Source organism: Penicillium angulare (assembly GCF_028827245.1).
Source record: "Penicillium angulare strain IBT 27051 chromosome Unknown utg000005l_segment0_segment0, whole genome shotgun sequence".
Taxonomy (NCBI): domain Eukaryota; kingdom Fungi; phylum Ascomycota; class Eurotiomycetes; order Eurotiales; family Aspergillaceae; genus Penicillium; species Penicillium angulare.
Genome location: NW_026623164.1, coordinates 1,950,945 through 1,975,566, shown reverse-complemented (window position 1 = coordinate 1,975,566; position 24,622 = coordinate 1,950,945). Strand labels below are relative to the sequence as shown.

Below are 24,622 nucleotides of genomic sequence, written 5' to 3'. Positions count from 1 at the left end.
TCAGATCGTCACACCGTATTTAAGCCAGGCACAAGCCCGTCAGCTGTCCCATCTGCATCCTGTTGTATAACTTCATTCACCGTCTCTTCCACGTGGGAAGCACATCTTCTATTGCATATCTTTATACGGACGAGATTTGCAGTCTTCAGTTCAGGACCAGCAGTACAAAAGTGGCTCTGCTCTTCTATATGTACCATTGAACTTCCTCGACGCACCAGGACGTATCTTGTTACTAGTTGCATTGTTCAGGACTACAGTCTGCAACAATGTTCAAAGCTCTTCGATTTCTCTGCTTTGCAGCTCACCAAGATTCCAACCCTTCCAAACCTTCGATATCTACAGATAACACACACAATATCCCGCGCTTAAGATCCATTCGCAGAGCAAGAACATACTGTGCCAGTGTCCCTTGCGTGGTGCGAGAGAGAGCACTTTCTCGAGAGAAGAGTGTATCTAGACCAGCACCAAATCGTCCTCTAACTCCTCCCGCTCCATTAACCGATACTATCAGCACTTGTTCTTCCACATTCGTATCTGATGCAGATTCGCATATTACTACCTCTTCAGTGACCACTGAGAGTGCTTCCCACCATCCGGGCCCACTTGCCAAACTGCCTGGCACTATACCATCTCAGGATAGCGACTTACCGTATATTTCAATCCTGCAGGCAGATGGAACTCTCAGACCACCACCAATCACATACGATGGCTATGGCCCTTATGGGGGCCGGTTCGCACCTGAATCCATCATAGGTTTCCTCGCAGATCTGACCTCATTCTTCGAGACTACAGTCTCAGACCCCTCATTCTGGTCTGAATTCGCCACATACCAGCGTGCCCAGCCCACTTCTCTGCAGCTAGCTTCCAAGCTCACATCCTGGGCAGGCGGTGCAAATATCTGGTTAAAGCGCGAAGATCAAAATGAATACGGAACTCACAAATCACGCACTATCATCGGCCAACTTCTACTCGCTCGTCGTATGGGCTTCACAGAAATAGTAACCGACTGTGCAGCTGCCAAGCATGGTAATTTTACTGCTGCCATGTGCGCGCGTATGGGTCTCCGCTGCGTGGTCCTCATGGGCGCCGACGACGCCTTAGCCCAGGAAGAAGATGTTCTCGAAATGAGAATGCTCGGGGCTAAGGTCTTGACTGCACGAACCCCCTCTAGTATGGGTTCGCTGCGAGCTGCAACTACTGAAGCCCTCCGCTATTCAGTATGCAACTACGAGTCTGCTTACTACCTCATGGGAGGACCGGTGGGTCCTTCTCCTCTCCCAACCCTGACGCGCACGTTCCAGGCTCTTCTAGGTGAGGAGGTTGCGGTCCAGATGCACGAGGCGGCTGGTTGTGGTCCTGATGCTGTCGTCACTGCCGTTGGTAGCGGGAATGGCGCCGTGGGATTATTCAGGCCCTTTCTTCGGGATCCCTCTATTAGGTTGATTGGTGTACAGGCTGCCCAGGCCGCTGTTTTATTGGATGGGGAGGTCGGTGTGCTTCAGGGGGCGCGCACATTGATGCTTCAGAGTGAAGATGGTCAAATCCTTGATTCGCATTCTATCTCGCCGGACCTCAATCTCTCTACTGTGGGCCCTGAGGTGGCTCATTGGAAGGATTGTGGTCGTGTTGACATTCGAACGGCTACTGATGCGGATGCCCTGGATGGGTTCAAAATCTTGCAGCACCACGAGGGTATCCTGCCTGGTCTGGATTCGAGTCACGCGGTAGGAATAGCCATTGATCTTGCGAAGGAACTTGGGGCTGGCAAGAATGTTGTTCTGTTGGTTACGGGCTGTGATTCGATTGGTCCTCGTGGATTGGATGTTTGACGATGGCTTGCTGAAGGCAGGAAGAATGAGGGGTTTGCATTAGGGTGACTTGGTATTCCCCGCTTGACTTATTTGTTGTTTGTTTTGGGAAGGACTCAATTCTCTCAATTTTGGTCTTTTCTTTTTCTTTCTTTAGCGTTGTTTGTTTTTGTTTTTGTTTTTGTTTTGGAAGGTTTGCTTGAGGATACCCGGGCGTTTTCTGTTAGTATTGTGATTTGATTCGATTTGATTTGATGTTCATTTTGGGAGTGATGCCCTCATTAGTTGGACCATAAGGTATATCTATACGAATTGATCTACTTGGACATCAGTGATGCAAGTGTCTGCTACTTCGTACATAAATTCGACACTCTGTAGTCCGTTCGCCACTAGTATCTAACCGCTGGAGATCACCCGAGGATAGTGGGTGTCTATCTTGTCCCTTTAGGTACCCGACTATGCATGAACATCACCTTGCATGCGTGCAATACGAAACCCCTCATTCAGGAATCAAGATACGAGATAAAGACTATTGATGTTCATAATGGTATAGAAAATACCTAAACATCAATCAGACTGGCATTATTGAAACTTATTTCAACAATTCAACAGAGAAACTTTTTTTTATTTGCTTTTCTAGCGAGATCATCAATCATTGGGCATGGTTCGTCATGTACATAATGCTTGGCGTAGTCTATGCAGGTTCCCGAGGCCAAATCAATCCTCATGTTTCACCGACATGTCCAAGACCTCAACTCGTCCTCTTCCTCGGGTTTCGTTGCCCACGAACTCGTTTAGTCCCTTGAAGGCCCCCGGCTCAGCGAATCCAACAATCTCCCACTCGTCTCCTCCAACGACTTCTTGTGACTCCACTGACTCAATGTAACCCATAATCTTGTCTTTAACGGTACCCGGGGCCTTAGGAGCACTCTCACCAGCAGAGTCTCCAGCCTCAGCATCCGAATCATCTCCCCGCTTAGCAGACTTCTTCGAACCCTTACCCTTCTTGTTGGATTTTGATCCACCAGAGGGTGCCTCCTTCTCCTTAGCAGCAGCCGCACTGGGTGCAGCCTTAACAGACTGCTTCAGAAGAGAAACTGGACAAGTCACACGCAGACGCATTCGCGCGCGCATCACAGGAATCGGCTGCCACGCAATGAGAGCCTTCATAGCATCTAACGCCTGACTCTTTGCAGGTTTATTCGAAGAAACACCAGACCATAGAGGCTTCTTGACTTGATCTTCGCCTGCGCTAGGCCCGTCTGTATTTTGTTGTCCACTGGCTGAACTCAGTTGATCCAGTGCCTTCGAGATCATGCCGGATGTATAAACGCGCTTGGTCGTTGGGTCCACTAGTCGACCAGATACAATATCTAGTACCTCCTTTTCTACTCGCTCGATGATATCCTTGCGCTCTCGCTCGCCTACTTGCACTTCTCCTTTGCGAAGAATTTCTTGCAGGATCTCATCGCGGGGTGTGTCGGCACCGAAAGACTTGGCGAGTTCGGCTGTGGGAGCTGTCTGGGCTTTTGATACGGAGAGAAAAACTGTAGGAACTTGGAGGACGTTATCCAAGTCTTTTTCGGCGCCGGATCGGTATTCTAGTAATTTGTTCTTATAGCAGGCGAGTTCGAAACGTTTTTTGCCTGTTTCCCAAATGATAGGTCAGTTCACAGAGGATCTTCTGAACACATAATAAGTTATCTTGCGCTCACCCTTCTTTAGTCGAACAATAGACACATTTGTGAATTTGATTTGGTTGGAGGGTTGGTTAATCGGCATGGCGAGGGAAGCCGCAAGGCGCGGGCTTCAAAATTCGAGATAAAAACGTAGAGAGGATAAGGTTCAGGCCAAAAATAGAGACAGAGAGAGAGAAGCGAAAAGCCGGTTTTTCAATATATTCCGTGTCGTAAATCTAAAGTGAGTCCAAGAACGAGTGACGAGGTATACATTCAGCTTGTTTCTGGCCGAAATGACGAACCAAAAATTGCAAAGGCGCAGATCGGTTGGCTGCACGTGATCCCCGCCCCCGCAAACAGACTCCGTCATGAGTCCAGATGAGTCAGCCACGGTCAGGTCCGCATCGTTCCTATCTCTCCTCCAAGGGTCCCCCCCTCTCTTCTCCTCACGAGAGTACAGGTCCCTGTCACTGTCATCACCTAACCGTTTTTCTTATCATTTTCCATTCTTATTGGGTATCCCGGTTCCTGTAAGTTCTATTCATACCCCTTCCCTTCACTTTGAGCTTGACGATTGTTTTTGATGAGCACATGTACTGATAAGCAACCGCCTAGACCCTCCGGTACCCACTGTCAAACAAGCTATCATTAACATCATCTTTACTTTCTTTCTCATCACGAATCATTCAGAATGAGACTTCTCCCTGCCACTTTGCTGGTGGGAGCTGCTTCGGCGGCTGTCCCACCCGTGCAGCAAGTCATGAACGGCCTGTATGAGCACAAGGAGGCCGTGGCTTCGGAAGCTGAGGATATCCTCTCGAAGCCCCTTCAGAAGCTCCAGGATCATTTGAAGACCCTCTCTAATGAGGCTGGTGAAATGTGGGAGGAGGTCTCCAACCTTTTCCCTCATATGGACCACAGTCCCATGCTGTCGCTCCCCAAGAAGCACACCCGCCGACCGGATTCCCACTGGGACCAGGTTGTTCGTGGCGCTGACTTGCAGAAGATCTGGGTCGAAGGTACCGATGGCGAGAAGCACCGCGAAGTTGGCGGAAAGCTCGAAGCCTATGATCTTCGTGTGAAGAAGGTCGACCCCAGCGCTCTGGGCATTGACCCTGGTGTCAAACAGTACAGCGGTTATCTGGATGATAACGATAACGATAAGCACTTGTTCTACTGTAAGCTTTATCTGAACCAAGCTTAGCTCTCATATTCATTTTACTTACAAAGTTATCTTACAGGGTTCTTCGAGTCTCGCAACGACCCTGCAAATGACCCCGTTGTCCTTTGGCTGAACGGTGGTCCCGGTTGCTCTTCCCTGACTGGTCTGTTCGTGGAGCTTGGACCTAGCTCCATCAACAAGAAGATCGAAACCGTCTACAATGAATTTGCCTGGAACTCCAATGCTTCCGTGATCTTCCTGGACCAGCCCGTCAACGTTGGTTACTCCTACAGTGGCTCACCCGTCACCGACACTGTGGCCGCAGGCAAGGACGTTTACGCCCTTCTCTCCCTGTTCTTCAAGAACTTCCCCGAGTATGCTAAGCAGGACTTCCACATTGCTGGCGAGTCCTATGCCGGCCACTACATCCCTGTTTTTGCATCGGAAATTCTCTCTCACAAGGACCGCAATATCAACCTCAAGTCCGTGCTCATTGGTAACGGTTTGACTGATGGCCTAACCCAGTACGAGTACTACCGCCCAATGGCCTGTGGTGAGGGTGGATACCCAGCTGTTCTGGATGAGAGCTCCTGCCGGTCTATGGACAATGCCCTTCCTCGTTGCCAGTCCATGATTGAGTCTTGCTACAACTCCGAGAGTGCATGGATCTGTGTCCCTGCCTCAATCTACTGTAACAATGTTATGATGGCCCCATACCAGCAGACCGGCCAGAATGTCTACGATGTTCGCGGCAAGTGTGAGGACCCTAGCAACTTGTGCTACCCAGACATGGGCTACGTGAGCGAGTACCTCAACCAGAAGAGTGTGCGCGATGCCCTCGGTGCCGAGACCGATGGCTACGAAAGCTGCAACATGGACATTAACCGTGACTTCCTCTTCCACGGTGACTGGATGAAGCCCTACCACCGTCTTGTCCCTGGTATTCTCGAGCAGATCCCCGTCCTCATCTATGCCGGTGATGCTGACTTCATCTGCAACTGGCTTGGTAACAAGGCCTGGACCGAGGCTCTTGAGTGGCCTGGTCAGCAGGAGTACGCCTCCCTTGAGCTGGAGGATCTTGTCATTGAGCAGCAAGAGCACAAGGGCAAGAAGATCGGTCAAATCAAGTCCCACGGTAACTTCACCTTCATGCGTCTGTATGGCGCTGGCCACATGGTTCCCATGGACCAACCTGAGTCTAGCTTGGAGTTCTTCAACCGCTGGCTCGGTGGTGAGTGGTTCTAAGGGCCTTGACGGTCTTATTACCAGACGATTACCTTATCTGCATTGAATTTTTGCTTCCCTTCCTATCTGCTTTGAATATCTTGGTCTAGACCATTTTCACGTACAATGTGCAACTACGCAGAGTCTGATGGAGTTTCAATTAGAGTCGATTTGATTTGCAGTTTCTCTGGTCTTGCCGTCGCGGCTTGATTAATGCCAAGTATATACGCGCTCAGATATTGCAAATGCATGCCTATTTTAATCACATATCTACCTATACCACTAACTTAGGCCCTTAATGTATTACAAGTAGCAATTCTCAACTAAAAAAAACATCTCAAGTTCTTTGTGGCTTTTGAAAATCGTCAGAGACGTACTTCCAATGCTTTAGACACTTGAGAGGTTCTGGAAAGCTTCGTCAAGTTTCTTTGGTAGAAGACATTAAGGAAGGAGAATATTTCTGTGAACTAGATAGAGCCAAAGATCACGAGGAAATTCAATTTTGTAGGACGTTGGTTGAAGTCGTCGACCCCACCGACACAGCAAGATAAGTACTAGGTGGAGCAGTAGCAATTACAAGGCTAAGCATGATTACACACGAGATGTAACACAAGATGCAAGATCTACGCATGTTAAGGGTGAAATGATTGAGTTTCGACCTTCACACCAAGCTACTACCAAAACTACAGACAAGAGACAAGGCATTAGAAGCCCACCAACATACGCAAAGAAAATAAAAAATCAATCGGTCATTTCATTTGGTATGATTCATTTTCAATTTTTAAAACTGGCTTCACACCTAATAGCCAGCGGGGAAAAAAAGATCCCACAGATGCCCATAGAAAACACACCGACAAATAAGGAATCCCTCCAAAAAAAGCCCCCAGAAAAAGTGACAAGACGAATTGTTTAGCCCTTCTTCTTGGACACACCGACGGTGCGTCCACGACGGCCAGTGGTCTTGGTGTGCTGACCACGGACACGGAGACCCCAGTAGTGACGGAGACCGCGGTGGGAGCGGATCTTCTTGAGGCGCTCGAGATCCTCACGGAGCTTGCTGTCAAGACCGTTGGAAACCACCTGGTGGTCCTTGCCGTCGGTGATGTCGCGCTGTCTGTTCAAGAACCAGGTAGGGATCTTGTACTGGGTGGGGGTCTGGAGAATGGTGACGATACGCTCCAGCTCTTCGGTGGTGAGCTCACCAGCACTGTGTATAGAATCCGTCAGCATTTCTGTAGAGTAACGATTTTAAAGATTGACTTAGGACTCTGCAATGTCCTATTCTTGAATATGAAGCGGGGTTGAGTTTGAATGTTTTGTTGTGCGTTCCCCCTCTTCCATAATGAATTTTGAAGAACGTGGTGTTTCACGAGTATCCGTTCCCCGTTGCCAATAATTCATTCGTTCGTTCGTGCGTTCATTCATTCCATCCCATTGCATTCAAAATTCAAGTCGAGAACATTGCAGAGTATTTTCGCCAGTGTTGTGATATATTTCGAACGTACCGCTTGCTGAGATCGACATCGGCCTTCTTGCAGACCAGGTTGGAGTAACGACGACCAACACCCTTGATCTGGGTCAAGGCGTACATGATCTTCTGCTTGCCATCGACGTTGGTGTTGAGCAAACGCAGAATGTACTGGAAGTTCGTCTTCTCGCCGGACACGAGCGCTGAGAGAGAAAAGAGAACAGGTTAGCTCAATTATTCCCTTTTTTCATTATCGTCGTCGCTATTCTTCAAAATTCCAGCAATAAGGGTTGTGGTGTATGTTGCATTTCATAGGATTCGGTGCGGGCGTGGGATAGAGAACGTACACATGATGGGCGAATTGGCGCGAACTCTCGCGATGACTTGTCGACAAAGGGATGGAGAGGAGGAAGTCTCGAGTTACTTTGCTGTCCGTTGTGGGATCGGGTAATTGGAACGCTAACCGTATTTGGTATTGGTTGTGTGTGACTTCTCGCTTGATTGACGCTAGTACGTATTTGGGTGGATTTGATTAGGTGATCAATGAGCCGATCACATGATTCTACACGTGATTTGGTCTGTATTGCAGGATTGTAAGATTGTATATTGCACACAAATTTAATTGCGTGTAATACTGGTATTTAACATCGATGTGGTTCCACGGTTATTCCTCGTTCACGCTTTAAGGTTCCTTTGAGCAACTATGATCCAACTCTTCTTTCCTCGACAGCATCCTTTGATCACCAAAAGGCTGTAGAACTTGAAGGATCATTCTATGATAATTTTAAGGCACTAATAACAATGCATGTTCTACCGCGGAGTCTGACATATTTCCACGATTTTCATAACCTCATAACCCAGACCCGACTTAGGATCGACAACATGTTGGCAATATCAACATGTACAACCTGGAAATACTTGTCCCTCTGGCATTGGTATCCGATGTGAGTGAAGCCCACAAGATCATCCAAGGCTTTCTCTTTGTTCTCATTGAAGTAGAGCTATGAAAAGTTATCTTAAATGAAACCACTTCTATTGAATTCCATCTCCATGTCAGTCGTGGCTTGAGATCAAAGCCACGGAGAATGGTCCTCTTTCATGACCTTGTGAATGATTCTGAAGTGCCAATTTTAGAAACGCATTACCAGAAACCTATACTTTGTCATGGTATTCCAAGTCTTTCGGTTCTCGAGTTGTGTGGTTTTCTTCTTTGTCTTCGACCTAAGGCGTATTGTTTGGAAGAGACCCCTTCTCCGTCACATAAAGGAATGTAATTCCTCGCAGAACCTTTTCATTTCGAATTATGCTTGTCAAGTGGCCTTTCTCTTCTTTTTGAAATACTACCAACGACTTTGGCTCTTTAACGCCGTTACACCTACTTGTAAACCAATATCTTCTCTTGTCCTACAAATCTTCCTACAACAGACTATACACAGACCAATACGCCAAGATGATTCCGGACATTGATTTTGCTTCTCCCAAAAAAGTCTATTTTCAAAATAATAAGAAAGAGCACTTTGCCAAAGTACTGGCAACGCTCGATCTTCCTCCTGGACCCAGGTACCGTTTCGACTTAACGCAACTCGACGATCCTCCAGATGATTGGGTGTTTCTTGAAAAACCATTCGACAAGGTCGAGGGTAGAAACCACAAATTCTCCGCTTTACAGACGATGGCTCATTTGCAGTTATGGGGAATTCACTGGACAGAGGAGAAAAGCCCGACCAAGTTGCTGATTATGCGAGCTGTATGGAAGTACCATTACTATGTGCCGAAGAAATTCCATCCAAAATTCTTCGCTGATCTATACAATTTGCAACGAGACAGTGGTCCCCGCCTTATAAAATGGGATTATCATGAAGAGGACGTTGGGCCGATTAGCCGGCTTCATCCAGTGAGACCGGATCCTTATAGACCTGTGTGTCCGGGTTATTTGCGACCTAATGATGCAGCTTGGCATGTCGCTGATATTGATATTGAGCGATATCTTTTGCCAATAATGGTGGTTGTACCAACGTTACCGCAGATAAGACATGCATTTTCTATGGAAGGTCCGATGCCAAAAGTACCAGTGCCGGAATCACCACAAAAAAAGAAGAGAGATATCATGATCCGACCCGTAACACCGGACCCCAACGCTGCGAGAGCTTTCACGCCACGTGGTATTTCCCCTGTCATTGAGGCTCCTCAATTTCCTTTCAATTACCAGCCTCTCACAGAATCTCTGGAAAGGGCTATTGTGCACTTCACATACAGGCATCTGGAACGATCTCCTGATGCCCCGGCAAAAGCTGACAAACCTCCATACGGGACTGCCAATTCAGAGGCGGACCTGAAGCAAGTTCAACTTCATGCCTATCCAGCTTATTCGCATCTCAGACTTAATCCCTCTACACTTGAATTTGATCGAAAATCTACCTGTCTTTATCCATACCGAGGCCGCGGACCGATCTGGAGTAATAAATCCTGTGCCATAGATTGTGTCATTATGTTAGGCTCCTTACTCCAGGCTGGATGCACAAGAATAGATCGTGAAAGCCCGCGATTTCTCGATCTGACTGATCTGGAACACGCTTTTATTGAGGTCACAAATACCAACTGGGATGCGCTTGAGCCGCAACAAAATATACAAATCCGAGACATGTTCAGACAGAAGCTCTGTAACATTTACCCCTCTATCAAAATGACTGAGTCTTGTCCTGTTTGGGCTGTTTGGGCAGAGTCCACAAGAAATATGGCACAATTTTACTTCCGTTTTACAGATATTTACAACGCGTGCCCTTGTACCAACATGCAGGTGGCGGAGGTAAATAAGTACGCTAACTGTGTGTTGCCTGCAATGCAAGACAGTGATAGGGATGGCGTGTGGCTGCAGGAATTGATCGAAAGAACTTTATATAAGAAGAGGTTGGGTGATTGTCCACAGTGTGGTGCACGTCAAGATCAATGGGAAACAAGAATTCATGAACTTCCACCACGAATGATTGTTTCAAATTATGCGGGTGTACGTGCTCGTATCATTAATCATACGAGCGATGTTCGCTTTCGATATATTGATCCAACCGGGGAAGATAAAGTAGCTACTTATCGTTGGCTGGGAGGTGTTTATCATCAAGACGACCATGTGCGACTTTACTGGTCAGATCAGGAGAGAGGTAATAAGGAGCGTTTTGAGGTTGCCATGTTCGATGACCAAGTAAGTGGAGGTGCGTTTTTTGGTGGAATTCAGCCAACGCATGAGACCGAGCGTGTTCCACCCGATTGGACAACGATCGGATTTTTGATCGGAGCCTATGAGCGTGTCATGAATCCTCCTGAGGTTATGCTACAAAGCGCCGTGATCACTGTTCAGAATCTTGAGTCAATAGTGAAAGCTGGATATCCTGTACTAGATAGACACAGTCCTTGGGACCACCGGATTGCGGCCAACACGGATGATCCCTCGTTCCGCTTTATGGACAGCTTGGTCAATGAGAAACGGCTTATCGCTGCTCATATTTTCGATGAAGTTTTGGAAGAAGGTGATGATGAGGATGAGGATGGGGATGAATCCGACCAAGAAATGCTCCAGGGGCAGACATACGAGAACCTGGCAAATATATGGCCACCAGTTGATGGTAATGTAATGCCCGAGGAATACACAAATTTGTTTGATGGCATTCTGGACACTCCGGGTAGCCTTTCACATCTTCCTGAACTCTGGCCGAATGGTGTGCCAGGTGATCATGGTGCTCTTAACTTCCCAATGCTTCCACGTTCTGAGCCTTCCCATACTGTACCAAACAGTCGTCATACGAGCCCGGCAAAGCCCTTTGATCACTGGCCTAGTCCTAATAGGCCTCTGAAGCCAAATGGATGGGGAAGGCCTTTTGGTTGGGATGATATACCATTCGGTACGGAGGTAACGCCAATGGGTCCAAATCGAACGCCATATGGCTTCGGTGGCGCAAGGCCTGATTCCTTCGATAGACCTGGTCGTCGCTCTTCGGAGATTTATCAAGAGAGTCCGAAAAGCAGATATTATCCCTATAGTCCTCGACGTACACCATCTGTCTTATCTAAGAGTCCTGATAACAATCGCGTTATAAAAAGCCCGACCAGTCCGAACGTGAAAGAGCGTCGTGCCGAGAGCCAAGAAATTATGAAGAAGAAAGATAAGAAAGAGGGAGCTGAAACCAGGCGCAAAAGAGCTCTACCTAGAAAGGAGAAAGAGGAGGCTAAGCGCCGGAAGAAAACAAACGAAGAAATGGACACCGTGAAGCAAGTCGAGGAAGAGATCAAGGATAAGAAAAGGAAGACAAGATCTGAATTGAAGGGCCATATGGCAGATGAACATGCCAAGCGCCAAAAGAAGAAGACTAAAGACTCTAAAAAGAAAAAGGAAAAGGCCAAGGCAGACGATGATAGCATGAAGACATGGAGGGGCAGCCTGGTACCTGCTGTCAGCTCAACCTCGAACTTTCCTTCTCCGCCCTCAAGCGTGAGTAGGGGGACTCCTGAGGTGACTTCATACAGGGGAAGCAGAGGTGGAAATCCTTCCCCCCGAACGACGACTTCCCCTTCTCCCAGGATTCATTCAGCTAGGTCGAATGATAGAAATACAAGAAGCAATGATTCAGCCGAAGATAGTACGGATAAGACGAAGAAGTCAAATGATAAGCAAGATAATGGCCAAATACCAAAGAAATCAAGTGGAGAAAAGAAGAGTACAAGTAAGGAGAAGGAGAAGAAGAAGATTAAGAAGACGACTACAAATCCGAGTCCATTGCGAGTCTCCAAATCAAAATCGGCTAAAGATAAAGGTATTTATTTTATTTCTACTCATATTAGTACTCTGTCCCAAACTCATTATTAAAGCATCTTAGGTTCGAAATCAGAACCCGGTAAAAATGATGCTTCTCCACGTCAACCAACAAGCATTGCGGCCAACAAAAGTGAGAACTCGATTCGTTCCACATTAGTATCACCAATCAGTCCTCTGCGCGGGGCCCTTCGAAGCCCACTGGTTCGAGCAGCTCCAAAGACGGCGCGGTTTTCGGAGACATTGGAGCAGGGGCCTTCTGGGTCGGGGATGCAACATTAACAGCCTCGGACTTGATGGAGAGAGATGAGAACGGAAAGAAGAAAGAGTGAATAGTGTGATTTAATTATACTAGTATTTGCTTTGCGTAGTATCTATTGAGTAATTGACGATTTGAATGTTTTATGCTTTATATGAATAAATTCCTGTACTTATGCTTATACTATGCTTCTCGGCTACGCAACGTATTAATAAAACCTTGTGAATGAATCCCACGGAAAACTCGCTGGAAAATGGCTCCGACATGAGTATGTACTAGCCGTGCCTTACCCTACGGTCTGGACACCAAATGAGTGGGGCCCCATTTGGTGTCCCGCAGCGCAATGCAATTCTCACCGCAATGCAATTTTTTCGTCTTTACATACAATTTTCTTAGCAATTTAGAATTAATCACAAAAAGCAATGACCTCTCCCGAGTCATCGTATATCGGCTCTGCGTTTGCCTCCATCTCAGCGACTTTCTCACGTGAGAGGGCCGCTGGACCGTACTTTTTCTCCATCTCCCTTGCCGTACGTCTTTCATCTTTTTTAACTTCTTTTGCCTTCCTCTCAGCTATGCTACGTTTAGTATCTTTAACACGTATCACACTATCCTCACTAAGGCCCATAATACGCCGTCTAGTAGTTTTTTTTTCTCGTGGGGCTCGGATGGCGGCCATTTCTCGTATAGTAGCCGTAGTATTGGCTAAGGCGTTAAAATAGAATTCTTGCTTATCTAGAACCTGTGCAAGTGTTTTTTTCTCTTTGGGCGTTAAATCAGGCCGGCAGAGAAGAGGAGAGAGATGTTTCTGTCTTTTTTCAATATCTCTGAAGGTTTTTGAAGGTGTATTTTCCAAACTTGATGATAAAAGGGCTGGTTCTGGAGAGGGTGTTTTCTTTCCCGATAGATCAATTTCGATATCTGGGATAGGAGGAAGAGTATTTTCGAGACTCTCACAAACTTTTTTTGCGTCAACTGGATAAATTCCTCGATCTAAAAAGGCATTCCGACACATCCGGGGTGTAAGGGCTTTGTTACGGAATTGGTAAAGGTCGTTTAAGAAGGATGATTTTGATGCAAGAAGACCTCCACCCCATTGAGAAATAAGGTTATTTTGCGTCTTAAAATAAGCCTTATAAGCCTGAAAAGGCTTACCATCAAGAGGTTGAAGATAGTTTGTTCGATTTGGCGGAAATCCAAAGATTTTAATACCTGCTTTAGTCGCAGTATCAAGAAATTCAAATGTCAGATGTGAGCCACAGCCATCGACTAAGAGAATACGTTGTTCTCCTTTTTGGACGCGACCGCGTGTTTCTCGGTCAAATTCTTCCATCCAACGCACAGCAAGCTTATCAACGATATAGCCTTTTTCTGCGGTCGCAGTTATCCATTCATCAGGTATTTCGTGGTCATACCACGACTCCATATGATGCACTCCTTTAAAGATGATTAAGGGCTGCATTCGCCAACCATCAGCCGCGATACATTCTGCGACTGTAACCCTTTCACCGTGCTCTGTGCTGGAAAGGTCTGTAGCTTTGCCTGGTTTACTAGTAAACACTCGGCGAGTCCTTCCTTGCCCAATTTGAAAGCCAGTTTCATCAAAATTGTAGATATTCTGTGGCTTTATACCTTCAAGAGCTTTGGCCAATAAATCATACCAATGATATAGCTCTGCGACGTCCATATACCCTAGACGCTTAGAATCAATGATTTTTTGCCTTCTAAGCTTCATTTCTGTATCTGGGAAACGTCTAATATAGCGATATACCCAATCTTTTCCAACCGTCCGATCTGGTGTCTTTGACCGGGCCAGCGTAGCATTAGCCCAATATTCTATAATAGCGGGCGTCGGGGGGAGGAAAGAAGCATCCAGAGCCTTTATCCAATAGCCTAAAGCCTTCTCCTGCCGGGCATTTAGGGTGTAATTTGATGGTTTTATCTCTGTTTTTGGCCTTATATTCCGTTTGACACGACGCCATAACAAATTGTAATTAACGCCAAATTTCCGCGCGACCTCGCGTAAATTTGGCGTTTTTTTGCTTCGAGCGAATTGCACGGCCTCATTTACACGAGATACCTCAGTTTCAGTAGAATCGGGCATAGTTAAGGTAGTATGTTGTGGCGATAAAGATGTGTAAAAAGAAAAATTGCATTGCGGTGAGAATTGCATTGCGCTGCGGGACACCAAATGCGGGTACACGCGTTTGGTGTCCAGACCGTAGGGTAAGGCACGGCTAGTATAGAAACGAGCGTGATACTAGTCGATGGAGTTGTATGGGGTCTCTGTGCCAATCATAACGATGCTATTAAATATCTCGCTGTACTCGGTTTAGATACCGGTGTCCGTGCGACTGGCGGCCCCCGCTTCCCCATCATATTATTCCATCATACCCCGGACTTGGCCTGTTCCCAACTCTTCACTCTTTCTTCTCTGTTTTTGTTGGTGTTTTTCTTGTAACTGGCCTTGAGGTGCTTATTTTGGTGGAAATGGTTTTGTTTTATGCGCTGTATATGTATCTGTTTACTTGTTGGGAACTGACTTTCAATTATTAACAGCCATTCTTCACTTACGCTTGGATACAGGGGTAGACATTGGAAATCACTACAATGCTACAAGTCTACTGGACAAGGGCTGGAGCTGCTTAGGCGGTCTTTCAAGATTAACAATCCTTCGCTCATGATCTATGATCTATTTACAAGTTTGAACTTGGCCAAATAACAACAGCCAATTCTATCAACACATCGGGGAATTAACATAGGAAAGGGAAAGGGAAAGGAAGGGCAAACACGACAGAGTAAGCAAAATCAAAGACGAGCACGAGGTTCGCTCTTCTTCTTACTAGGCCCAGTAGCCACATCACTCTTCTTCGGCGCAGAGACATACCCACCCATCTGATTATCAGTATTGATAATCACACCCTTCTCATCACGCTTAATACCAAGCTCAACCAACTTCGCAAAAACCTTCGAGAAATGATCAAAGAACAACTCCTTATCATTCGCATACTTCTCCACCCAAGGCAAGAAACCCGGATCAGTCTTCAGCGCCATATCAGTCGGCAACATCATCAGCGGTTCCTCATCCTCCTCAGCATCAGGATCCTCATACACAAACTGAGACATCCCCGTCGTCAACGTCCTCGGCTTCCAATCAAGCGATAACAAAAGCTTAAAGAATGAATTCGAAAACCGTGTTGGGTTCGTAACCCACGGTCCTTCAAATCCACTACGATCCCCATGGCATCGACCCAGATTATGTCCACCGGCTAACGCGACAATCTCCTGGTCGTTGAAGCCCATTCGATTGAAGATGAAGCGGAGATGCTCGGCGCCTAAAGCACCATCGGGGAGTCGGCCTCTAGGCGGGACTTTGGAGTCGCTTACTAGATCTGTTCGGCCGCCGGACCAGGGGATGGAAGGTCCACCTAACTCTTTTATGGCTACTACGCCGGCTAGGGTCCAGAGATCGGAGTATGTGATCCAGGGATGTTTTTGTTTGACGGGTTCGAGGAATGCGCGACCGTGTTGGAGGCCTGCGTTCGCTGGGTCGCCGCCTTCTGCTTCGTAGCGCATGCCGGCGCCGTTGGAGCCGCCTGTGTCGGATTCGAGGTCATATGTACCGGAAGAGTGCCTGGATGAGAATTTGTGGTTAGTCATGGGCTCTTTTTGAGTGTGTGTTGTCGGTCGCATTGCATTGTTGGGGGCTGGTTCTGGTTGCCACTGCTCGCTGTGCGAGGCGCGTTTGGACAATGGGATTTTATTTTCCTGCAAGGCCAGAGAGATATGATCTGTCAACTTACCATGCTAGTCGGACGAAGACTGGTCCTGCACTCCCATCGTCGTAGCCTGGCTTCTGTAGCTGGGCGACAATGTCCTTACGGACAGCGTCATAATCATGGGGAGCGCTCATCCTTTCGGCCGATAGTGACGTTGGCGGTGAGTTTGTACGGTTTGTATGGGTTGTACGCAAAGATCGGATCACAAACTCTGATAGAGCGTATATGGATGAGAGTTTCTGTTCTATGAGCAAGAGAAAAGGATACAAAGAGGAACTTGGGAACTTGGGAACTTGAAGAAAAGGGACTTTTCTAATACTCTCCACATGAAGGGGACCAGGAGTGGATCCACTCACGTTATGCCGAGGTCGTTTTTCGGGCGATAAGGTACAGTCAAACACACGCTTTGCCACTGGTTATTGCATGATCAACCTGATAGAATCAGACTACAGTCTGCAGTCTGCAGTCTACAGTCAACCATCCCGAATATGATCGGATCAGATCGGACTATGCCAGAGTTCTGTTCAGATGAGCAACTTTGATCCTTGGAACCCGAATATCGCCATTTACAGTCGAGTCTGATGAATTGCAGATTGCATTCTCTGGGTTTCAAATGCCGTCGGCCCAGTGGATTCTAAGCCTCGGAACTTGGAAGCCGACTTTACTTCAGATATCCCGTGTTTTCAATATGCATAATGATCGAGGCATGATTCTGCATGATTTCAGGTTCATTTATGGTCTGTATGCGACTCAGAATATTCTAGATTACAACCATCCCTTTCTATCTGGACCAGATGAAATCAAACATGCATCAAACCATCTCTTCATCAACATCATCAACCTCCAAATCCACATCCACAATCACTTTGACTTTCACTCCATCAACCTCATTTCCCACAATTTCCCTCTTCTTCGCCTCAAGCCGCAACCGCAACATCTCCTTCTCAGCTCTCAATTCCCCCGTCTCCACCATCAACCCCCGATTCAACCCCATCAACTCCTGCACTTTAGCTTGATAAGCTAGTCCCAATTTCTCAGCCTCCCGCACTAACACCCGATACTCCCGCTTCACATGTTCTTTCTCCCTTCGCAATCGTTGCGTTCTGCGCTCCAGTGCTCGTCGATTAGCCACTTCTGTGCCCCGGATTGTCTCAATCACAGTGTCGATAGATTGTGTTTGGTTGTGGGTGAGCTTTCCTGCTTCCATGTGTTGCGCGATGCACATGAATGTTGCGCGGATGTCGTCTGCGATAGAGGACATTGTGTCGGACTTGGCTTTTGGATTCCAGGTCTCTAGTCCTGTGAGGCGGTATGCGATTGGTGCGGAGCTGGTGTTGGTCTCAGGTTTGTTGGGGTTGAATGATGCCATTTTGTCTGGTCGCTTTGTAGATGAGTGATTTGGTTGTAGTGTTTTGAATCGTAAGAATTGGTATTTGGACTTGGTTTGTTGTTTCATTGTGCTGGTAATTTGGTGGGAGTGGATTTTGGGCTGGGATGCTTGTGAGTTTCGTAGATGGTTGGTGGTTGGAAGAAATGAGAAATGAGCAATGAGAGAAGAGGGAAGTTCAGAGAAGATGAGGCGAAATCGTTGGAGCCGCGTTCAAACAGACTTTTCTTTGACCAGGCAAACAAGTTGGTAAGTTGGCCTCATTTCATTGTTTTGGATATTTGTTTGATATTGGATATCTTAGAGTAAATATGCTCTTGGTTCAATACAGATGAGGATTGCTTAAATCGATTCGTCTATAATTTGAAAGAGATACATTCTCGGTAAACTATCCATTGTATATCAATTATAGCATCTTCATGAAATGAAACTATCAATGTACTCAACCACCTACACAATGATGTCTACAAAGCAGCCACAATTGCATCTCCAACCTCCGAAGTCCCTGCCTTCCCTCTCAAATCAGGCGTCCGCACTCCAGAATCCAACACTTTACGCACAGCATTTTCCACCCGCTGCGCCTCCTCTTCCATATTCAACGAATACCGAAACATCAAAGCAACACACAGAATCATAGCCACAGGATTAGCAATATTTTTCCCAGCAATACTAATCCCAGTTAGTCATATCTCGTTCTTTGAATCTTAAAAACAAACTTACTCCGGTGCAGACCCATGCGTCGGCTCATAAAGTCCATACGGCCGCGTCTTCAACGTCTTATCCCCCGGTAACCCATTCAAACTAGCACTAGGAAGAACTCCCAACGTTCCCACAATCGATCCCGCCTGATCAGAAAGCATATCTCCAAATGTGTTATCGGCGAGGATAACACCATTCAAGGCCCGTGGGTTCACGGCCATAATCAATGATGCGGAGTCGGCTAGTTGATGCACTAGTTTCACTTGAGGATATTCTTCACACATTGTCTTTGTCACGACTCGGCGCCAGAGTCGTGATGAGGCAAGTACGTTCGCTTTGTCTAGTGAGATTACTGGCCAGGGGGGAGTGTGACGGAGTGCTATTTCTGCGGATAAACGGGTTATGCGTTGTATTTCGGCTTCGCTGTATCCCCATTCATCCATGGCTGTGCATATACGTTAGCTTAAAAGTCTTAAAAATGATACTGAAAGAATGAAAGAAAGAAAGAAAGAAAGAAAAAAGAAAGAATCAACGAACCATATGTAGGTTCCTCAACCTTCCGTCCAAAATAAGCACCTCCACAATTCTCTCTCACAACCACAAAATCCACCCCCTCAATAACCTCTGCTCGAAAAGGACTAAACTCCCTCGCAATAGAAACACTCGGTGAATCAGCAGAACAAGGCCTCAAATTAGCATAAATATCCATCGCCTTTCGAAGCTGTAACAGTCCCCCTTCCGGTCCATCTAGGCCCTTCCGCGCATTATCCCATTTCGGTCCTCCGACTGCTGCGAAAAGCACGGCGTCTGAGTCTAATGCTGCTGCCTTTACTTCTTCTGTGATTGTCTGGCCGGTTGCATCAATGCTGCAGCCGCCTATCAGTTCTTGGCGGAGGGTGAAGGTGTGTTTTGGGCTGGAGAAGGCTTTAAGCACTTTTATTGCTTCGGTCATTACTTCGGGGCCGATGCCGTCGCCGGGGAGGATGAGGATTTTGTGATTGTGTGTTTGGGCCATTTTGTTGGTTTGAGTAAATTCAAGTTATGATGTAGGTATTCAATGTTTCTGGCTTAACTTGGTTCGGGTTAGGTTTATTGATTTTGATTGAGCATTCCAAGGTTGTATATACTCCGCATTTGCTTTATAGGCTATTGGTCTCGGGGTTTCGTCCGATTAATGCGGGGTTGAGGTGTTCGGGCGAGCCCCGATGTCTTGGTCCGATATGCGGAGGTGGTTCTATTTAATGCTTCTTTACTTGGCGCAGAGATTCATTTGTTAATGGGTTTCTTGGTCGATTATATCCACAGGGACTATATCATGGGTACTTTGTTGCCGGCATCGGTATCCACCGCGGGATTGAATTCCCTTATTTTATGGGGGTGTATAGTAAGTCTATGGTTTTATTGATGTGGAAACTTCTTTAATATATGTTATTTTCAATATTCTCTCTTTCTGGCTTACCATTGTAGACTAAACACATAGTTGGGGGCATGCTCAAGACATTACCTACCAATGGAAATGGATGCAGCTTTATAACTACAGTAGTTCGTATAACTAGTTATTAGTTAAGTTAACAGTTATTTAGTAGACACCTGGTAAATCGGGCTGCAGTCATAGGGCTCTCTTTTTGCATGTGATTTCACCGCTCAGTCCCCCTCGTGTTTGCACTGTTTGTTCTTGAATTTCTTCCCCGCGGAGTCTCACTAATCAATCTCCAAAGGAAAAAGAAAAAAGTGCAAAAGAGACATCCAGAATCTCTCGCACTATATTCAAAATGTCGCGGATTGAAGAACTTCCCGATGACTTCGACGAGTCACTTGACCTCAACCAGGCCCCTCCAGAGGTCACTCAAGACCTACCGCAGCCCGGGGCCGCCGGATTCGATGGATTCGCGTCAACTGAAGCACCGTTCCCAATCAACGAAGAGCGCTTGAAGGAGATGCAAAATGATCCCTCTGCGCCTGATATGCCTCCTGCGATGGCTTCGATCAAATCGCATTCTAAAGAAGAGCTTTTGACAATGATGAATAAGACACCGCTGTTCATGACGGATATTGAGAATGCGGGCGATGAGAGTATGTCTGATCTTTGTACAGAAAACTGTTGTCATGGAACTTGTGTCGCTAATGTTTATTTTGTTTTTTATAGATGGCGAGAACACTTTACTCGATGCGCTCACTGCGCTGCAGAATGAGGGTACCCGTGGCGAGGTTGCGCAGAGCTTCAAGGGACAGGGTAATGAGGCTGTTTCAGAAAAGCGATGGATCGACGCTAAGGAGATGTACACGAAGAGTATTGCGGTTATTTACGCCAAGGAAGATAAATGGGAAAAGCCGGAGAGCCTTGATGAAGAGAAAAAGTTGCTGCGTCAGCTGGAAGAGGCGTCGCATATCAATCGGGCTTTGTGTAATCTTGAACTGGGTATGTATGATCACACATCGCCATGTTGATCTATAACTAACAATTCGCTCTATTTTCTTTTAAACAGGCAACTATCGCGCTTGCACTCTTGACTGTGCCGCTACTATCAAGTTGAACCCCAAAAACGTCAAAGCTTACTACCGCTCTTCAATGGCCTTGCTGAAACTCGAAAGAGTTGACGAAGCCGAAGACGCCGCTGCTAGAGGTCTAGTCGTCGATCCAGAGAATAAGGCTTTGCAGACTGCCGCTAAAAAGATCGCTGACCGCAAGGCAGCTATCGAGCGTGTCGCCGCTAAGAAGAAGGCTGAGTTAGAGCTCGCACGCAAGAAGAACCTCGTTCTTAGTACTGCTTTGCGTGCGCGCGAGATCAGAACCCGCAAGACTGATCAGCCACCTGAGATGGAGGATGCGAAGATCAAATTGGTTCCCGACGCTCTTTCACCGGAGAGCTCTGTTGAGTTCCCTGCTGTTTTTCTTTATCCCATGGATGCCCAATCGGACTTCGTGAAGGGCTTCTCGGAACTTCATTCTATTGCCGATCATTTGGATTACATCTTTCCTTTGCCATGGGATACTAAGAAGGAGTATACTGTGGGTAATGTGGAGTGCTTTATGCAGACTGTCTCGGGTGGTCTGATCAAGGCTGGCAAGAAGTTGCCTTTGCTTCAAATTCTGACTGGTGGAAAGGTTGAGGTTGTTGATGAGCTTGTTCGCATCTTCATTGTTCCGCTTTCTAAGACTGGTGCATTCATTGCCGAGATGAAGGCTCGCAAGACGGGTTGAAATTGGAAGGTTTAATTTCTCCCGTCTTCAAATTTCCTCACTATCCATGGTTGGGGTGCCATTTATCTCGATTTTGCCACTTTGGTGGGGTTTATCCCGTGCCATGTCCAAGCTAGCTCTCGTTGGCGGGGTTATCTACCTCCTCAACTCCGTCCCCTTCAAACTATACTAGCTTCGGCGACGATTCAAATCGGGTGCATATCATCGCGATTGGCGTGTCCTGAGACTTATCCTGAAAAGTTCGATACCCTTATTCTTCATGTACATAGAAACTTATCTGTATAGATCAAGTCAACTGATATGGATTTGACCCCTTCAAGTCTCAAGATACTTCGCTTCAGTAACTTCCCCCCCCCCCACGTGGGGGCAAAAAGAACCTGAAAATTCAGCATTATGATTCGTATACATACATATATTGCGCTCATGATTTCTAGAGCAACTTGCCGAGCGCTCAGCCGTTTCTGAAAGGGGCCTCGCTTCGCCTCAAGCTTTGCGTGTTTATTTTTTCTTCAATATTGATTGAATCTGACATGTCCAATCCTGGACCTCGGAATTCAGCCAGCCATGTCTTATGAACGAATACTACAGCTAAGGGGCTGAAGGGGCTCAAGGGGCCCGGGGTGGAGAATCTACGAATACGAACATAACTCCGTAGTCCTAATTCCGCGCCTCTAAAATATGTCTCTTCGTGGTGAAACAAATCTGATCTCTGTAGCGGTGTGAAGGGGTTATACTCTTGTGTTATGTACGACTGCATGTGCATAGGCCCAGCATAGATGAGTATGCAGATCTCTGAGGGTTATGTTATGTTATTCAGTTTTACATCTAGGGAATGTGGGCGTAGTCCGCCCTTCAGGCCTCCCATGGGGCATAGAGATGTGCTAGGCTAAAGAATTACATACAAATGTGCCATTCGGACACCCTCTGTGCGACCTTTTGCTAGCAAAGTCCTGCCTCAAAGCGTGGTAAGCTTTGCTCGTTATGAACAGGCTTTGGTTCCTCCGTGGGGATACCTGCCGTTCTGCTTTCCATTAATGTAGGCAGTATGTAGATCATTGGAGTTCATGTGTAAAGTTTCAATATCTTATTTGGTGAGAACAATGGATGCTCTGGGTATTTTGGCAGCTACTTCATGAAGACACCTTACTTTTATACCAATGTAGTTTTGTCTTCATCTCATTATTATGCTACAATGAGATGTGGCATTTCATCCTGCCAATGAACACTATTTGGATTCACGGAGTTCCAATGGCTATGTATCGGAGAATTCCATCTCATATTAAACTCCAATAAAAGAAAGTCGTCATCATAAAGCGTTAAGGAAACAAGAACGCTCAGTATTGAAAATAGTACGGAAATGTAGACGAGTCCATATCTTCGCCAAATGACTCGTTGGGCGGTTGTTGTTGACCTGATATAGGATCTTGGGGTGGAAATCCTTGAAGCTCAGGGTAGTTCTCTGGCATGAAGGGCTGTTGTGTTCCGACATATGAAGATGTGTAGTACTCCAATGGATTCGGAGGAGCAGTAGGTTGAATTCCCGTCTCGACGCGCTGACGCTTTCGGCTCGAATCTTGTGCTGAGAGGGAGGCGGCTGACATGGGGACTTGGAGGGCATCCACACCAGGGTGGATGGGGAGTTCTGGATTGGTGTATTGGGTAGGACTATGGGAGGATGCAAGAGGAGGATTTGGTGATATTTTTGTTGGGATTTCCCTCGGTGCAAGTGCGGTTTGGGGTGTGCTTGGAATTCGCGTCGGGCCACCGCGAATACACATTGTTTCGGCGAGGTGGTCTTGACTGGGTGCTGTTGCTTCCTCGGTAGGTGTGTTCTTTCGAGTGGTCTGCTTTGGAAGGTTTGGAGATGCTACAGGGTCGGGTAGGTTCGAGCGTGAAATGGATACGAGGGTTTTTCCATCTAAAATTATTTATGAGTACAATGCGGTTTCTTCAAGTAGCAGGTCAAATAATTACCTGTTTTTCCGTCGATGAACTTTTCTTCTTCCCCTCTCACTTCGTACACTTCATCCATTATTTGCAATCGTTCGGCTGGGACGATTTGACGCCGAATGGGCTGGTCTGCCTCCTTCAGTCGATGGGCGGTGATGCCGTGACTTGTACGCAGTTCACAAAGTAGATGGACAAGAAGTCTGATGCGTTCTTTGAAGGGTTGTTGTGGTTAGTTCTTTGGGATGACGGTGTTTGAAGATGAAGGTCGAATGAAAAGAATGCGGGTCTTCTTACCAGCTTTTGGAAGATGATCGGGCTCTCGATGGCTTACCCCTGACGGCCACCATGGTGGCTTGGTCTCATCTGGGTCGAGTTGTTGAGTTCTACCACCAACTAGCTTTCGTCCATTGTATGGATAATTCACTTGCTTCCTTGGCTCTACCAATTTGATGTAGGCTTTGGCCAGAACACGGCAATTGGTCTGTTGAAGGTTTTGGAAGACCTTTTCATAGTATCGACGTACAAAGTCTTTGTCTCGGATAGAAATCAATGACTTCTGGGTACTAGTCATGCTGATCTCTTCAGTCCAGGGCTGTCTTCGTCGATTTTGCGGGCTCTGGTTGGGCCATTGTGATGGCGGCCATGATTCCTGCTGGCGTTGAGTCGGCCACATGGTCGGATCCATTGGCGGTCCTTGGGGAACAGGCACGACTCGCCCGTGTCGTTCGATGCCGTGGGATTCATTAATATGAGGCACTTGGCTGAGCTGGGGGAGAGGAACAGGACCTTGCCCACTCGTCGTTGCTCGTGGCGAAGCGACTGGTGCGCCCGTCTCAACTGCATTGGGTCAACAAACTGTTCCATGGAACTGTAGAACTTTTTGAGGAGGTGAGTGACAAATATGTGATACACTTACAGTGAGAATGTGATGGGCCGGGATCCCTCGACCTAGCCACGGCTCGCAGAAATGCGTCCGTAACTCGGGGGGAGAATAGATTCACGACTATTGGCGACAGATTGCGAGGCTTCATGGCGAAGATTGCCATCGCGGTCGATATAAATAAGGGCGAAATGGGGATGAGTTAACTCATCCTGTTGGTTTGACATGGTTGGCGGGATCTATCGATGATGGTGAGTCTTTTGGCTGCCCAACTCAAGACTATCTTCGGAAGATCACGATCAATCAATAATCGGTCGTACCATA

General features: G+C 46.9%; 11 protein-coding genes across 11 annotated transcripts; 4 read left to right on the top strand and 7 right to left on the bottom strand.

Moving 5' to 3' along the window:
* Nucleotides 1-266: 266 nt before the first annotated feature.
* On the top strand, nt 267-1,829 carry N7478_008078 (tryptophan synthase; the record flags this gene model as incomplete). The annotated part of the gene is made up of 1 exon (XM_056924292.1): nt 267-1,829. The coding sequence occupies one exon, from the start codon at nt 267-269 to the stop codon at nt 1,827-1,829; it is 1,563 nt and encodes a 520-aa protein (XP_056777018.1).
* A 696-nt stretch (nt 1,830-2,525) lies between these two features.
* N7478_008077 (guanine nucleotide exchange factor SDO1) lies at nt 2,526-3,590 on the bottom strand (the record flags this gene model as incomplete). Its single annotated transcript, XM_056924291.1, has 2 exons — nt 2,526-3,454; nt 3,524-3,590. 2 exons carry the CDS (start codon nt 3,588-3,590, stop codon nt 2,526-2,528), a joined length of 996 nt encoding a protein of 331 aa, XP_056777017.1.
* Nucleotides 3,591-4,178: 588 nt separating this feature from the next.
* On the top strand, nt 4,179-5,894 carry cp3 (carboxypeptidase C PRC1; the record flags this gene model as incomplete). Its single annotated transcript, XM_056924290.1, has 2 exons — nt 4,179-4,665; nt 4,729-5,894. The coding sequence occupies 2 exons, from the start codon at nt 4,179-4,181 to the stop codon at nt 5,892-5,894; spliced, it is 1,653 nt and encodes a 550-aa protein (XP_056777016.1).
* An 888-nt stretch (nt 5,895-6,782) lies between these two features.
* On the bottom strand, nt 6,783-7,692 carry N7478_008075 (40S ribosomal protein uS13; the record flags this gene model as incomplete). Its single annotated transcript, XM_056924289.1, has 3 exons — nt 6,783-7,080; nt 7,379-7,544; nt 7,689-7,692. The coding sequence occupies 3 exons, from the start codon at nt 7,690-7,692 to the stop codon at nt 6,783-6,785; spliced, it is 468 nt and encodes a 155-aa protein (XP_056777015.1).
* Nucleotides 7,693-8,791: 1,099 nt separating this feature from the next.
* On the top strand, nt 8,792-12,196 carry N7478_008074 (uncharacterized protein; the record flags this gene model as incomplete). The annotated part of the gene is made up of 1 exon (XM_056924288.1): nt 8,792-12,196. The coding sequence occupies one exon, from the start codon at nt 8,792-8,794 to the stop codon at nt 12,194-12,196; it is 3,405 nt and encodes a 1,134-aa protein (XP_056777014.1).
* Nucleotides 12,197-12,807: 611 nt separating this feature from the next.
* On the bottom strand, nt 12,808-14,505 carry N7478_008073 (transcriptional regulator family: Centromere protein B DNA-binding region; the record flags this gene model as incomplete). The annotated part of the gene is made up of 1 exon (XM_056924287.1): nt 12,808-14,505. One exon carries the CDS (start codon nt 14,503-14,505, stop codon nt 12,808-12,810), a length of 1,698 nt encoding a protein of 565 aa, XP_056777013.1.
* A 704-nt stretch (nt 14,506-15,209) lies between these two features.
* Nucleotides 15,210-16,314, bottom strand: N7478_008072 (peroxidase; the record flags this gene model as incomplete). The annotated part of the gene is made up of 2 exons (XM_056924286.1): nt 15,210-16,035; nt 16,205-16,314. The coding sequence occupies 2 exons, from the start codon at nt 16,312-16,314 to the stop codon at nt 15,210-15,212; spliced, it is 936 nt and encodes a 311-aa protein (XP_056777012.1).
* A 677-nt stretch (nt 16,315-16,991) lies between these two features.
* N7478_008071 (uncharacterized protein) lies at nt 16,992-17,549 on the bottom strand (the record flags this gene model as incomplete). Its single annotated transcript, XM_056924285.1, has 1 exon — nt 16,992-17,549. The coding sequence occupies one exon, from the start codon at nt 17,547-17,549 to the stop codon at nt 16,992-16,994; it is 558 nt and encodes a 185-aa protein (XP_056777011.1).
* Nucleotides 17,550-18,031: 482 nt separating this feature from the next.
* Nucleotides 18,032-19,281, bottom strand: N7478_008070 (3-isopropylmalate dehydrogenase; the record flags this gene model as incomplete). Its single annotated transcript, XM_056924284.1, has 3 exons — nt 18,032-18,236; nt 18,288-18,711; nt 18,804-19,281. The coding sequence occupies 3 exons, from the start codon at nt 19,279-19,281 to the stop codon at nt 18,032-18,034; spliced, it is 1,107 nt and encodes a 368-aa protein (XP_056777010.1).
* Nucleotides 19,282-20,038: 757 nt separating this feature from the next.
* N7478_008069 (HSP70/90 family co-chaperone CNS1) lies at nt 20,039-21,468 on the top strand (the record flags this gene model as incomplete). The annotated part of the gene is made up of 3 exons (XM_056924283.1): nt 20,039-20,339; nt 20,413-20,685; nt 20,753-21,468. The coding sequence occupies 3 exons, from the start codon at nt 20,039-20,041 to the stop codon at nt 21,466-21,468; spliced, it is 1,290 nt and encodes a 429-aa protein (XP_056777009.1).
* A 1,334-nt stretch (nt 21,469-22,802) lies between these two features.
* N7478_008068 (DUF2841 domain-containing protein) lies at nt 22,803-24,449 on the bottom strand (the record flags this gene model as incomplete). The annotated part of the gene is made up of 4 exons (XM_056924282.1): nt 22,803-23,386; nt 23,443-23,628; nt 23,713-24,255; nt 24,335-24,449. 4 exons carry the CDS (start codon nt 24,447-24,449, stop codon nt 22,803-22,805), a joined length of 1,428 nt encoding a protein of 475 aa, XP_056777008.1.
* Between the last annotated feature and the right edge of the window lie 173 nt (nt 24,450-24,622).